General features: G+C 40.0%; 1 protein-coding gene across 6 annotated transcripts in view; it reads right to left on the bottom strand.

Moving 5' to 3' along the window:
* Nucleotides 1-7,487: 7,487 nt before the first annotated feature.
* Nucleotides 7,488-15,974, bottom strand: part of DICER1 (dicer 1, ribonuclease III) — a 72,323-nt gene continuing 63,836 nt past the window's right edge. For 5 of the 6 annotated variants that reach the window (XM_031935743.1, XM_023205560.3, XM_023205557.3 and 2 more), the window contains 4 exons: nt 15,183-15,451; nt 12,479-12,641; nt 12,310-12,385; nt 7,488-11,943 (listed from right to left, as the gene is read on the bottom strand). In XM_031935743.1, the coding sequence (XP_031791603.1) occupies nt 11,778-11,943; nt 12,310-12,385; nt 12,479-12,641; nt 15,183-15,451 (674 nt within the window). In that variant the 3' untranslated portion in view covers nt 7,488-11,777. The remainder of the gene's footprint in view (nt 11,944-12,309; nt 12,386-12,478; nt 12,642-15,182; nt 15,452-15,974) is intronic. The other variant, XM_023205562.3, reaches the window with a different exon arrangement.

The raw sequence follows: 15,974 nt of genomic DNA, 5'->3' as shown, positions 1-15,974 counted from the left end.
GGAGGGGGAGGGAAGGGAGTGTCTCAGGCGGAGTTCACAGCACATAGAGAGGTGCAGATGTGGGGTCATTAGGAAGACAATGCCCATTACCCTGAGACGGTGGGGTGCAACTCCTCTGGGGAGGAGAACTTCGTGAATTACATTCTCTGCAACTGTCAGGGGTCGACACCTGGACACACAAAACTAGTACAGAACACACACTTTGGACTTGAAGCCTCAGCATCACTCACTCACTGAGTGGAAGAGACCACTAGCTTCCTAAAGTCACTTTGTCTCCTGATGGCAGGACTGGATAAACCTCCCCCTTTTTTCCATCCTGCTACCGTGATGCTCCACAGCATAACGGGAGTGGTTTTACTGAGGTAAAGGAGCGCTTCTTTTTCTTCAAAAAAAGGGACTGCAAAAACAGGACGGAAAAAAGCAAAGAGGTTAAAGCCAACACTTGCTTTGGCAAGTGAGGTTTGGCAGAGCATTATTTAAAGTGACGTGCTCATGGCTTATCTTACCAGGACTGGTGCACACAGCCTTGAAACGACCCTTGGGTGAGTCACTAACAGTTCGGGCTAAGCGGACATAGGGAACAGAGTAAGCGTAGGTCCCACCTTCAGTTCTCCTCCAGTGAGGAAGAGTGTGGTGAATCTTTTCCTCCTTTGAAAAACAGAAATGATACTAGGGTCACATACAAAACAAAGAAGGCCTGCAACTGGTGCCTATGTTGGCTAAAGGAGTCACCACCTGGTTTTCTTCTTAACATGAAAGATCTACGTGCAGACATATTTTAATTCCACCGCCTTTCTTTCAAAAGACCCACATAAACCGGGAAATTCTTGGATGATGGTTCAAATGCTTGTTTTGGGTGGACGTGGGTTCAAGGCACAGCCCTCTTACTGGGATCTCAGGCAAACTACTTCACTTTTCCATACCTCATTTTGCCCATCTCTAAAGTGAGGACTGTAGTGACCACTAGCCCTTGTTATGGACAACTGTCAGGACACTGCGCCCAGCGTTTTACGTGAACTCTCACTTAATCCAAATGACTCTTGGCTCCTCATAGTAAAGGCAAGGTTATGAGACTAAAGTAGGTTAAGTAACTTGCCCAAATCCCACAGTGCTGGAAACCAGGTGACTTGACTCTAGTACTCAATCAGAATCTCTACGAGCCACATTCCGCCAAAAACAACCATTTTCATTAATTGCTTTGAGGAGTAAATGGCATAAAACTGATAAAACATTGCGCACAGACATGGTACATATTACGTGTTTGACAGATCTTAGCTAGGTGGGCTGCAATTCCCTATATGAAATCCTTGCCTTGAGACCAATGTGTTTGGCAATTCAGAATTTTCTGAATTTTAGAAAAGTAATTCGGTGTGTAAGCACTCTATTATGTGACAGCCCCAGCAGCATGGACCAGTAATGAGACATGCTAATATCGCGGTTGCCAAACCTATGATTAGCCACGCTAAATGGGATAGAGACTATACATAGGCTCAACTCAGTATAGGTCAGGTGTCGCTGCCAAGTAAGTTCTGGAAATTTGATTTTCAGTGTGTTTTGGACTTCAGGATTATGAGCCTGAATTAGTGCCCAAGATACATGGTGTTTCTCCATATGCACAAGGAAGTAAGTATGTGTGAGGGTACTAGCTACACCTTTGCTCCTAACAAAGTAATGTGAGAACATTACAAATATCTACCAGAGAATAAGCTAAACCAATGAGGCAACCTCCATACAACGAAATAGTATGTGAATGTTACAAATAAATAGTTGGCTTTACAGGTGTGTGTCCACAGACACATATACACATGTAAAAAGTCTTTGAGCTACATGTATTAAGATTAGTGCACTTTATGCATATTACTATACGTTTTAACCTCAATTTTAAAGAAAAAATCCTAGACAGATTTGATATGGAATATTCTGAAATATGTTAGCTAAAAAAGCAATAGGTGGAAGCGTACTGAGTATGCTACCATGTAAATGCAGTAGGGACATAGCCAGTCACTTATTTGTGTAAAACGTCTGAAAACAATACTCAAAGAAACTAAGTAATGTTGGTTGCCTTGGGGAAAAGTACTACATAAAGAGAAATACTTTTCATGGTAGAGCTTTTTGTACATTTTTAGGTGTTTTTATTTTAACCCTGTGGTTGTAGTTCCTATAGGGAAAATGTTCTTTTAAAAAAAGCTTACTCCTGTAATCCCAGCACTTTGGGAGGCCAAGGTGGGCAGATGGCTTGACTCCAGGAGTTTGAGACCAGCCTGGACGACATAGTAAAACCCCGTCTCTACAAATAATACAAAAATTAGCTGTGTGTCGTGGTGCACGCCTGTAGTCCCAGCTACTTGGAGGGCTGAGGTAGTTCACTTGAGCCAGGACATTCAGGTTGCAGTGAGCCGTGTTCACGCCACTGCACTCCAGTCTGGGTGACAAAGTGAGACCCTGCCTCAAAAAAAAAATTAAATTAAAAAAAATTAAAAGCTTACTACCTATACTATTGAGATTGAGCTATAAAGTTCTCCAGACCCTCTCTCCCTGATCCAGGGAAGGGCGAGGTGACTGACTACAGTGGCACTAGGTTGTGATCAATTTCCAAGGTTGGGGAGAACGTGCAGATAAACTGGAGCTTTGAGAGCTCAGGCTCAAAGGTCGGGATGAGTAAGTGTGAACGCTCAATCCAAACTGTGGGGGCCTACAAGCAAGGTCAGGGAGCTATGAATCAGGCAGGGGCACAGAGCTCAGCATAGGTTTTGAGTAAATGTGTAAAGGGATAATGTCCACACACGTGTCTACGTTGCTCCTGGCTCCTCTCCACCCAGCACCCTGAAGGTGATTGCAGACCTCCAAAGCTAACTTCTGAAAATGGTTGGCTTTAGGGTGAGAGACCAAAATAAAAAATCATTTTTGGTCCTGTGGTGATACAATGTTCTTTAAGTTTGGTTCAGCCACGAGTTAGATAACTGACCATTTATTCATTTTGTCAAATTTGGGCTGTGTGCTCGGTACTATCTATAGCAGGAAGCAGGACGAGGTCCTACCCTCATGGAGCATCCCTTCTAGTATCGTGTGGGGGATAGCTAGAGACAAGGTGATAGAGTGCAATGTTAAATCTATGATAGTTATGGGGGTCTACGTTATGTTAATAAGGGCTGTCCTCTGAGCCGTAGTTGAATGGGACCCTGAATGATAGGAGCCAACCATGCTAACACATTTGAATTAAAGATGCGTGTTGGCTGGGCGCGGTGGCTCAAGCCTGTAATCCCAGCACTTTGGGAGGCCGAGACGGGTGGATCACAAGGTCAGGAGATCAAGACCATCCTGGCTAACACAGTGAAACCCCGTCTCTGCTAAAAAAAAATACAAAAAAACTAGCCGGGCAAGGTGGCAGGCACCTGTAGTCCCAGCTACTCGGGAGGCTGAGGCAGGAGAATGGCATAAACCCGGGAGACAGAGCTTGCAGTGAGCCGAGATCCGGCCACTGCACTCCAGCCTTGGCGACAGAGCGAGACTCCGTCTCATATCCTTTCATTTAATCCTCATGACCACCCTCTGGGCTCCCGTTATTACTATCATCACTATTGTAGAGGAGTGCACAGAGACAAAGTGTTTTGTCCAAGGTCACACAGTCAAGTGACAGAGAAGGCTTCACACACAGGTAGTCTGACCCCAGAGCCTCCCATGAACTCTGTACTAGGATGGGCTTAGTGCTCAGTGAAACCAGCAAGACCCTCATGACTAAAGTACACTGAGAGGACTCAGTCATGGAAGGGCCAGATCACATAGGCTTTGTAGGCCATGGGGGAGTTTAGATCTATTTTGATTTCTATTTTAACTAGATTATTCTGGCAACAATGTGGAAAATAGATCAGAGGGGAAAAGGGTGGAAGCAGGACGACCCGTTAGGAGGCTGTGACATAGTCCAGGTAAAAGCAATGGTTGTTCGATCAGGGTGCTGGCAGTGGAAAGGGGGTTATGCTTTATCTAGGAGGCCAAATCAGCAGAATTTGCTGACAGACGACTGATAGGATGCAAGACACGAGGGAAGGACAGGAACCAAGGATGACCCTTGGTAAGCTTTTCATTTGGGCAGCTGAGATGGGTGGAGGGACTGTTTGCAGAGCACCATTTCAATAGGAGAGCACTAGAGAAGTGTGAGGGTTCAACAAATGGTGCTGGAGAAAATGGATATTCACATGCAAAAGAATGAGGCTGGACCATTACCTTATACCAGAGAGAAAGAGTCCCCGACGCACGATGGTTCAACTCAATGACTTGACTTTCTGATGGTGCAGAAGTGATAATGCATCCAGTAGAAACCACACTTTGAGGACCCGGCCGGTCCCCCCACCACCACCTGCGGTGGCTCACACCTGTAATCCCAACACTTTGGGAGGCTGAGGCAGGCAGATCTTGAGGTCAAAAGATCAAGGCCCATCCTGGCCAACATAGTAAATCCCGTCTCTACCAATAATACAAAAAATAGCCAGGCGTGGTGGCGGGCGCCTGTAGTCCCAGCTACTTGGGAGGCTGAGGCAGAAGAATTGCTTGAACTCAGGAGGTGGAGGTTGCAGTGAGCCGAGATCGCACCACTGCACTCCAGCCTGATGACAGAGCAAGACTCCATCTCAAAAAAATAAAAATAAAACAGGCTTTGTGTTTGCCCAAGTGTAGGCTAATGTGTGTTCTGAGCGTATTTACATTAGGCTAAGCAAAACTATGATGTTCAGTAGATCAGGTGGATTGAATAACTTTGTGTTTGTTGTTTTTTATACTTTTAAGTTCTAGGGTACATGTGCACAACGTGCAGGTTTGTTACAACTTCGTCTTTTTTGGAACACGGTCTCACTCTGTTGCCCAGGTTAAGAGTACAGTGGCATGATCGTGGCTCACCCCAGCCTTGACCTCCCCAGGCTCAGGCGATCTCCCACCTCAGCCTCCTGAGTAGCTGGAACTAAAGGCGTGTGCCACCACACCCAGCTAATTGTATTTTTAGTAGAGATGAGCTTTTGCCATGGTGCCCAGGTTGGTCCAAACTCCTGAGCTCAAGCAATCCACCCACCTTGGCCTCCAAAGTGCTGAGATTATAGGTGTGAGCCACTGTGCCTGGCCAAATCCATTTTTCACTTAAGATACTTTCAACTTACGATAGGTTTACTGGGACATAACTCCATCACAAATAGAGAAACATCTGTACGAAAAGCTAACTCAAAATGGATCAAAGACACAATGTAAGAGCTACAACTATAAAACTCTTATCCAGAATATATACAGAACTTCTAAAACTCAACAACAACAACAAAAAAAAACCCAATTCAAGAATGGGTAAAAAGGACTTGAATAATTTTCCAAAGAGACAAATGGCCAATAAGCCATTAAAAGCTGCTCAACATCCCTAATCATTAGGGAAATGTAAATCAAAACCACAGTAAGATACCACTTTACATCCATTAGGATGGCTCTTATCAAAAATACATAAAACAAGTATTGTTGAGGATGTGAAGAAACTGGAACTTGGTGCACTACTGGTGGGAAAGTAAAATAGTGCAGTCACTATAGAAAAAAATATGGTGACTCCTGAAAAAAGCAAGCAGAATTACCATACGATCCAGCAATTCTACTTCTAGAGTTCATATACTCTAAAGAACTGAAAGCAGTGACCCAAACAGATATGTCTACACTAATGTTTACAGCAGCACTGTTTACAACAGCCGAAAGGTAGAAGCAACTCAAATGTCCACTGGCAGACGAATCAACAAAATGTGGTCTATGCAAATAATGGGATATTATTCACCTTAAAAAGCAAATTCTGACACGTGCCATGGTATGGCTGAACCATGAAGACCTTATGCTAAGTGAAGTCAGACACAAAAGGGCAAACATTGTCAGATTCCACTTACATGAGCTACTTAGAAAAATTAAATTCAGAGAGAGTAGAATGAGGTTGCCAGGGATTTGGAGGGAAAGGGGTATTAGTATTTAATGGGTAGAGTTTTAATTTGGGATAAAGAAAATGTTCTGGAGATGGGCCAGGTGCGGTGGCTCACACCTATAATCCCAGCACTTTGGGAGGCTGAGGCAGGCAGATCACGAGGTCAGGAGATCAAGACTATGCTGGCTAACATGGTGAAACCCCTTCCCTACTAAAAATACAAAAAATGAGCCGGGCGTGGTGGCGGGCGCCTGTAGTCCCACCCAGCTACTTGGGAGGCTGAGGCAGGTGAATCCCTTGAACCCAGGAGGCGGAGCTTGCAGTGAGCTGCGATTGTGCCACTGCACTCCAGCCTGGGTGACAGAGCGAGACTCTGTCTCAAAAAAAAAAAAAAAAAAAAGAAAAAGTTCTGGAGATGAAGGGTGGTGAGGACTGCAAAACACTGTGAATGTACTTTATGCCAGTAAACTGTACACTTAAAAATGGTTAAGATGGTAAACTTTATGTGTATTTTACCACATACACACCAAAAAACCCTCTAAGGGTTGTTCCTAAACTGCCTTGCAGACCGGTTAGAAAGCACTCTCTCCTGACCTGCACATCTCTCTGCTCCTTGCATCTTTGCAAAGGGCACAGACCTGAGCTGGCTAGGACCCAGCATTTACCATTCCATCTAAAACATACATGTGCTCACGGATCTGCACACACACAAAAATTCAATCCCATCTGGATTCTTTTCACCCACATCGCAATCTGCAAAATGATACATTCAGCCTGGCTGTGTTCTTTCTTGCTAGCCATGACAGCTGCAGACATGAGCAGTTGCTTGTCTTGGAGGGTAGGGTCAATGGTGGCAGGAAGGACCTGTGGCCCTGAGGCTTGGCCTGAACTCTCTAGAGAATTCAGGGCAGTAACACCAACACACACAAGCATGTAGCATTTACCCAAATTCCTCAGGATTAAAATACAGATACTTTTTCCTCCTCTAGTTTAGGGCAGTCAAAGAGAGAGGAAAGGAAGGGACTAATTCAAACTTACAAAGGAAAGCTAAACTTTTTTCTCATTCTAAAAAACTTCTTACCATCTTGTTCCTACAACCACATGATTAGTATTAGTGCTTGGTTTACTGAGTTACAAAAAACATTGGGTCAAAAGGCTAAAATTATTTGTTAATCAGCAATATTGGAAATGTGTCCTAAAAATCTGGAAGCTGAACATTCTGTCCACCTGATTTTAGAAAAGCCAAGTTCACCTAAAGAACGCGTCAAACATATCATCTAAATAATCCAAGACCTAGAATGCATCAATCAATGTGACAAAATTTCCAAAAAGCAGATTGGAATTAAGTCTTCAAAAAAGACAGTTGTTACTATATAATTCTATTACTATATAATTCTGCAGGTGGACATGCAGCAGAACTTGGTAAATAAAATTATATATTAAATATGCATTTTCATATGATTCACCATGGAATGAAAATATTATAAAGATCATTTTGACTCCCACTATTTAAATGTCATTACCCACTAGAATTGAAAAAAGATGCAAGGACACAAAGTGAACAGACGATAACTTTATTGGAGATTTACTCGGCTACAATTATTACAAAAAAAACAACTAAAGGTAATTGTGATCCATAAGGTGCAGATTGCAAATTTCTGCAGCATGATTACTGTATGAATGAATGACATCATGTTCCTTAAAAAACAGCTGCAGCATGTGATGGTAAATATTTTACTGTCAATCAAATTATATGCATTAGTTTTACTTGAATTTAGTAATTTTCCTTCACTATTTACAGCAGAAAAGCCAGAAATTTACTTCCTGTTCACCTTTGCATTTTTGCTATGTAACCTGCTGCTGCAGTGAATTCTTAGTGCATCTATAAAATTTAAATTGTCTGTGGTTGATGTCCAAATAAAAATGGACTAGGAAAAAAAAACAAGTAATGATTAAAATATATTTACAAGTTAGTTGTGAAAAATCATTTTCACTGCTAGTGGAAAATACAATGGTCTCAATGCAAATTTCCTAAATATTGCTATTGGCGTCTCCAACAACTTTAAAAATCATTTTAATAGTCTTGGTCTTAAACATATCTTTAAAACTTTCCATGTACAATATAAAATAAAGAAATTTATCTGGAAATAATTAAATTCCTGAAAAGTAATCAGTGGTTGGAAAAATATAATTATTCAAATGTAATTAAAACAACCATATAGGTAATAATTATACATGACATGAGTTTCTCTTCCGCAGATAATGCAAATGGGTTAAGGACTCTTAACATAATTTCAGATGCAGTTTAAAAAGGGTATCAAGGTCTCAGTTGGGTGGCTTAAATCTTGTGTAAAGGGATCAGACACCCTAACAGAGCAAGATCCAATATTTTAAATCAACGGGGCCTTGTGCATCAACTGCGCTCGGTCTGGATTCCAGGGATCCTCTGCAGTCCCCACCTGCCTCCAGGGAGCGACTGAAGGAACTGACTGCCAGGGGAACACCTGGATTCACGAACCAAAGCAGCCTCAAGTTTCATGTTGTCAAGGCAGGGTATTAGAATCTTTCTGAGGGCAAAGTATTATTAACAAATAAAAATATCAGTATTTTAAAAGACAATTACAGGAGTGTTAGAGGTCACTCTAAATTTCATCACTTCACGTAATATAAAAGAAAAAAGAAAACAAATATAACACACATTTTAAAAACATAATTAAGAGTTCAGTTAACAAATCTTTTTCATACTTTCACAAACAGTAAAAATGCCACAGACAAAAATGACCTATTTAAGTTGTGCGAGTATATGACACATTGCAGGCATTATAATTATCTTTTTCAAATTCCATAAATCAAAACAGCAGCAAGGCCAAACCACATTTTTTTCCTCTCTGTTAAGCATATTTTCTTGAAATGAGGTAAAGCATGGTACCAAGTGCAATGCTTATCTGTGCTACATGAACAGAACAGAAGGGAAAAAGCTATTATAAAACGCAGCATAGTTAGGACTGCGGAAAGTATATTATAAAAGAAATTTTAAAAAATTTACAAATGAAGGTTCATGTCAACTAACTTGCACACAATCATCATACGGAATTTCTGCAGTTGCTTTGTCAAGATACGCCTCCCCAGTCCTTTACACATGTGCTCAGAGCACAACCACACCCCACTGGTAGGTTTTCCATATTACATTCGGTCTCACATTGCAATTACAGGAACAGAAGGGTGGCACATAGGGTTCTAAAGTGGGGCAACATAGAATGATTTTTTTTTCTTAATTGACAGATGCAAAACATTTCAACAAGCTAAACAGAGGACAACTTTACAGCATTAAAAATCAGCAGCACAAAAGCGTTCATAACCATTTCATATGTCTAACTCGTACTTTTTTATTTTTTAACTTAGTAACCAGGGGATCATAGAATGCTTCAAACTGTGAGTCAAATTAAAATCCACTATTTTTCTCCAACAAAAAGTGAAATAGCTGAAGTTTGCTGTTGATAAAACATTTTGAATGTAGAAGGAAATTTGAACCCCTGAGAATGTATGACCTAATCATGTCTAAGTCTGAACATCTTAGTATTAACAAAAAAATACTCTTCTTAAGGTTACAAATATATTGAGGCATTTTTCTCCCACTGGGAATTGTAACTGTGAAAACAATCTGATTTTGGTGCCAGGAATCAAGAGAACTCCGTAACATTGGAATCAATGTATTAGACACAATGCAAAGCCCTAAGCTCCTGGCATCAGGTAGTTTATAAATATTAAGAGATTTGTGAATAAACTTGATCACAAATCACCCTCACAATAAAATTCACATCCAGCCTTACTTGTTAACTGCACTTTTACAGTTATATAATTCAAGAATTGCTTTGTTTTAACTGGCCATATCTTACATTAAGGTTTTTTTAAAAATCAAATAGACACCTTAAGGTTCCAAATCAGAATTAAATAGTTGTAAAACAAGTCACCTAAACTAATTTGCTCAAAAACTCATTTAACAATTTAGATCTCAATTTAAGTTTAAGATTGGAGATAACGAAAAACACCGGAGAAGCTTAATATCCCCCTCACTCAGGGTTCCTTAGAGAGCAGAGCTGACAGTTTTCTGTGGGTGCACTCGCACAGAGGCATTTCTCTGTGGGTGGATGATGCAGATAAAGCAGGAAGGACAGTATTCAAATGTCACTTACACATAAATGCAGCATTCCATGAAGCATCAACTTCAGAATCATGTGCTGGGAAATACGAGACACCTCTGCTCAGCTTTCTTAAACTTCAAGCATAATTAACAGGGCAAATTGCAGCAAACCTCTACTGGTATGTTGATGGGAGTGCAAGACTGACCCACAGCTTTTAAAAAGGTAAATTAAGAGGTATTATAGTTACAGTGCAAAAAAAAAAAAAAAAAAATTAAAATTTCAAGCATAATACATAAACATAGCACCAAACAGGGGGAAAATGCATGCAAAAGAAAAGAAGAACTGAGGTATTTAAGTGAAGAGTGCCTACAAGTCTAATTAAAGAAACTTAGGCAAATGCCTAAAAGGTTTTTTTTTCGTTTTCCAAAGATGGAAATAATGAGCTAGTTTATCTAAATTAATGACCTAAATCACAGATGTATCAAAATTACGGCAGTTTATCGCAAACGTTAAACTTTCATGGCATTAACAGCACAGCTTTGGTAGGTGAAATATGCATGCAACGTTATGAAAAGTACAGTAAGAAATTTATGTGAGGAGACGGAGGGTAAAGGTGCTCTGTTTTGCTTCTTTAAATAAGTAACCAATCAATTATAAAATCTGCAGCATATTTTAGGTGTGATATGTCTAAGGTTTATTTTGTTAGAGCAACAGCCTAGAAGGCAAAATTATTTGCCATAAACATTTCCATCAGTGGAACTACCTAGCAGGAGGTCTTTAGTAAAATGGGGTGTTTAGCCAAAGATCATTTTTATGATAAAAAATATCCGTAGACTACATATTCTGGTTTTTAAAATGTCTTCAGTATACGTATGACAGAAATTTTAGGATGATCCTGTAATAAGTTACAACTATACTAGTGAGTTGTAAGTATCACGCTGTCTCAACGTCTAATGCATAATAAAATGAAGGGAATGTAAAACAGTTTGTTCCAAAAAGATCAGAGATTAAAGAATATCCATGAAGGTTTTACTTTTAAGGCAAGAACCTTTTTTATCCAAGACTATGTGGCATTGGAAAACTAAAATGTGATTCACCAACATGCCAGCCAATGTTCATTAAAAATCTGTCCCTTACTATCAGGTGCAACAGCGACCAGGAACATCACCTTATACAGTATAACGTGGAAAGAAAAGACAACACTGGCGCACTTCTCCTCTCAAAAACCTTATCATTCTATTCAGCTTATCAACTACTGCAGGACTGGCACTACTGCACACACGGAGAGATGGAGAAGAATCTACATCATCTTAGGACTGCTGGAGTTAAGTTGAAGCTCCATGGCCTTCTAACACTAAGCAAAGCTGACATAAATTAAACTCAAAAAAAAAAAAAAAAAAAAACACCTGTCAATTATTTTGAACACTTGCTAAAAGTCATCATTAAAGCACTCTTGTGATTTAAACAAAGCAGAAGTGAGGAAAGAAGACAAGATTGTGTTTGCGCAAAAAACTAAAACTACAATTAGTTCCAAAATTTTATACATGTTAAATGTTTTATTCTGTTATCTATCTTGTTACCAAACAAACTTTAAATTCTGCCTTCAATTCATTCCACTCAATATCAACTTTAAGTCATCCTTTCCGATTTAAATAGTTTTCCCCTTAATTTTTTTTGTTTTTTGTTTTGAATTTTAAAAAGGGGTTTCAGCTATTGGGAACCTGAGGTTGATTAGCTTTGAGGCTTCGGAGGGCTCTTCTTGCCGCTGCAGATTTGGCAATCCTGTAACTTCGACCAACACCTTTAAATTTCCCCTTTCCTACTACTTCCACGGTGACTCTGACCTTCCCGTCATAAGTTCTCTCAGCCGGGCTGTAAAAAATCCAAACAGCTTGAATTAGAAGTCAGAGTATTTATTATCACTGTCAATCAGCATTTAGTGTGCACTCTCAGGCCAGGAGTCCCATGTAGAAGCTGACACCACACAAAGGAAACACGCGTTACGACTTACTGCAATTGCATACCCCCGACAGACAGGGCTGCCATCTAGTCTTTATTACAGCATTATTTCAGAAAAACAGAAAGAAAAAAGAGAAGTCAATCAGATTACAAATAGAAATCTGACAACAGCAAGCCGCAGTGTAAATATTTTTCAGGATCATTAGTTTACAATATCTTTGTGAACTTTTCCCCTTGATGTTTTAAGTTAATTGTTTTCCATGTACATTTTTTGCTTACCTAAATTTGGCAGTTTCTGGTTCCATTTCAAGCAATTCTCGCACAGGGGAACGGGGTACATTTGCAGAAAACTTTTCTGCAATCAAAATGAAATAATAATATGAATAATATCTTTGACGTTGTTTTTAATGTTGTGGGTTTTTTTCTTTCTAAAGGGAGCCAACAATACCTATGAGTGGCCGCATCATGGGGTAGTACACCTGCCAGACCGTCTCCAGCGACATCCCACTATCCATGTAAATGGCACCAGCAAGCGACTCAAAAATATCCCCCATGGCCTTTGGAACTTCAATATCCTCTTCTTTCTCTTCATCCTCCTCGGATCTCCTAAGCTATTACAGAGAGAAAAGTGACTTATAAGCAAAAAGGCCATTTTACAGGCAGTCCACAGATGTAGTTTCTGTTCTTGGATATATGACTTTTCTGACTTCTTTAATAAGGCGGGAAATACCATTTTTGGTATGCCTACTATATTGTAATAGTAAAACAAATGTTATCTTTTAAAAAAAATTTTCAAACTTCTCAAGAAAAAAAGAAAAAAATCCCCAACCCATTTATTATTCTATACCCAGCAAAGAAAAAAGATTACTTCTAAATTTTAACAACTTTAACAGAGAATTAGAAATAGTCAATAAAAGTATGAAAAAAATTCAAATTCACTCATAATCAAAGAACTGTACTTTAAAACAGTTCTACCCCCTAGCTGCTTGGCAAGCATTCAGTAGTACTAATTGGTCTGGTGCTGGCACGGGTGTATGCTGCTTTGGGGAGCAGAAATCGCTATTGTAGGGAAACAGGGAAATTCTCCTTGAAAGATTTTTTTCCTCCAAGTTCCCTCTTCATTAAGCCACTAGACATGTGTTCACTATAACGGAGTATCTGACATAGCAGGTATGCAAATTAATAAAATAAAATCATACGTCTGTATCAAAAGCCTTTGAAAAGTTCATAATTCTTTGATGCAGCAATTGTATCTCTAAGAACTTATTTCAAGGAGGTAACTAAATACATAAGCATATTTATCACATCCACGGGTATTAAACATCCTAACCAAAAACTACTTAACTACTCAGCCATAAAGAACCATTTAAATAAATCAGCCACGTGTTGACTAGCATGTGGCTCCTGAGCATCATGATACCAATCAATACAGGGAGAGTCAGAGTCAGCCACAACATATTATACGTGAAAAGAACAGGTTACAGTATCCTACATATAACAGAATTCCATTTTCCATTTTAGATATGTTTTTATCTATATACATCTACAATTCATCCCAAAATGTTAATATTGGTTATTTCTGAGGTAGCATAATCAGGCAAATTTAACTAATTTTCTTTTTATTTACTTGTACTAACTTTTCTAAAATCAACACAAATCATTTATGAAAGAAATAAAGAGAAAGTGGGAAAATACTAATTTCTAATAGGTTTAGCCATACAAAGTTCTATATAATACATTTATACTGCTGATTACTTAAAAAGCAGACTTATTGTTCACATATTACGGTTTTGAGATAGAAAGGAATTTTAAAACTTACCAAGTTTAATTCTCTCTTTTTACAGCTGAGGAAACGGAGGCCCAGAGAGGTAAAGAGACTTTCTTAAGATCAAATAGTAAGTTAGAAATGCCAGACCACGACATTTCCAATCAGTTCATGTAACTTCTATACATATGTTTATATAAACAAAGGGAAGGAAAAGAATGAACAAAAACTAACAAAACCAATATGCCCCACTGGCATCCAAAGAGAGCTTACATCTAATTTTAGCTAATTCCTCAAATTTCAAGCTTAGCCATTTCTAAAGAATGAGACTAGATAACACTTGGAAGTCTACGAGCTGGTCCCACCGTCCCACCTTCTCGCCTCACGGCCTGCCGCGCTCCAGCTCAGACCATTCATCTTGGACAAGAGCACAGAGGCATGGTGAAGTAAGAGCAGGGCCTTCTGACTCCTCTGGTGCACATGTGGGCAGCTGGCAGGACATGAATGTGGCTCTGTGGCTAGACTTCAAACCTACTCTTAATTCTTCTCATAGAAAGAGAAATTCACTACTCCCCAACAAAGGTTTGGTGCAATTAAAAAGGGGAAGGTACAAATTAAAGCAAGGACAACTAAAACAGCTACTAGTGTTAAGGCTGTATTTCTTGACTCCTTATAGGAAAATCTACAAAAATAAGAAAATCAAAGGAAATGAAATTGGAAGAAGAGGAAATGAGAGTCTCTCTGGGGGATACAGGTATGCAGATGAATGTAAGAGACTGGAAAGATCTAAGCAGTATCCTTTCCTACAAAAATTCAAAATAGCTCACAAACACATTAGAATTAGCTCCGTCACCAGAGAGCCTTTGGCTGAACTTACAACAGAAGCCTCCCAAATTCCAATGGTCAAAAATTTAGAAGTTTGTTTTTTAAATTAGATTTTCCCACTTCAAGTAGAAGCAGAATGTATATTTACGATGCTTCCCTGAGATATTAGCAAATATTTCTGATCCATTTTAAAAAGGAAGAATAAACTACACTGGGCTTTTACTAAAGCTAAACCTGCCCTGGGGTCCGGCAGTGGTGGCTACTTCTTTGTCATGCCTCAATGCTGGGAGCCCTCATGAAGGTGTGGGAAGGGCACATAACTGAAAGGCCTGGCTCCTTCTCTTCACATGAATGACCACACAGTCCACAGTGGGGGCAGACAAGTTTAAGAGGCCTACCTGCAAACTGCAGTTCACTCCGTGCTCCCAGAGAACACAGCACACTGGGTCCCACACCCCTGACCTCTCGCTGTCCCTTCAGACCACTATGCAGTCAGAACTCTGAAATTACTGAGACCCCTAGTCAGACCACTTTTTTCAACATCGTTTTGAAAAGCACTAACCTCAGAATCCATTCCTTGCATTTCATTCTTCTCAAGCTGAAACTGCACAAAGTCATCGATGACGTGGAAGAGCTCGGGAGAGACAGCTTTGAAGTATTTGTGGTAGTCGTACTTTACAGCCAGCGATGCAAAGATGGTGTTGTTGACCAGGGCAGACCGCAGGTCCGTCAGGACCCCCGGGGAGTGCTGCCGCGGGTCTTCATAAAGGTGCTTGGTTATGAGGTAGTCCAAAATCGCATCTCCTAGGAATTCTAAGCGCTGGTAACAATCTGAGGGGATCCAAAGTGGAACCATAAGCTTGTGCAGAAGCATTTACACTACCCCCACATAGGCAACTGATCCCCAAATCCCAAGAAGATTTGTATTTAAATCATTTTCATACATATATTCTTCAATAAGGAAATTTGACATATCATACTAAAAGGCCTCTGGAAACTACATTTTAATGGCAAATTAAGTACATTTCTTATATAAATTGGGGTCATAAAATCTTCCAGTGGTCAAAAGACTAAATTCTTGTTAAGAAAGAAAAACCAAAACTTCACAGGCGCTATCATGATCACTGAACGCTTTTCTCTGGCACTGTGCTGTCTGGGCAGGTAGGTGCTGGGGCCTTCCTCTCGAGTCTTCCTCACACGTCGTCACTTAAGTGAAACCAGGGCCACACACACCTCTCCATGTGGCTACACTGCACTGCCATCGCTAAAGTCTCATTCACACTCTGGAATGTGTGCATAAGTGATACCATTCCTCGCTATTCCTGCATTATTTTTGTTACACAGGATGACAGGA

This window comes from Piliocolobus tephrosceles, chromosome 6 (genome assembly GCF_002776525.5).
Source record: "Piliocolobus tephrosceles isolate RC106 chromosome 6, ASM277652v3, whole genome shotgun sequence".
Lineage (NCBI taxonomy): Eukaryota > Metazoa > Chordata > Mammalia > Primates > Cercopithecidae > Piliocolobus > Piliocolobus tephrosceles.
The sequence above is the reverse complement of the archived record's forward strand: the minus strand, read 5'-3'. Positions and strand labels throughout refer to the sequence as shown.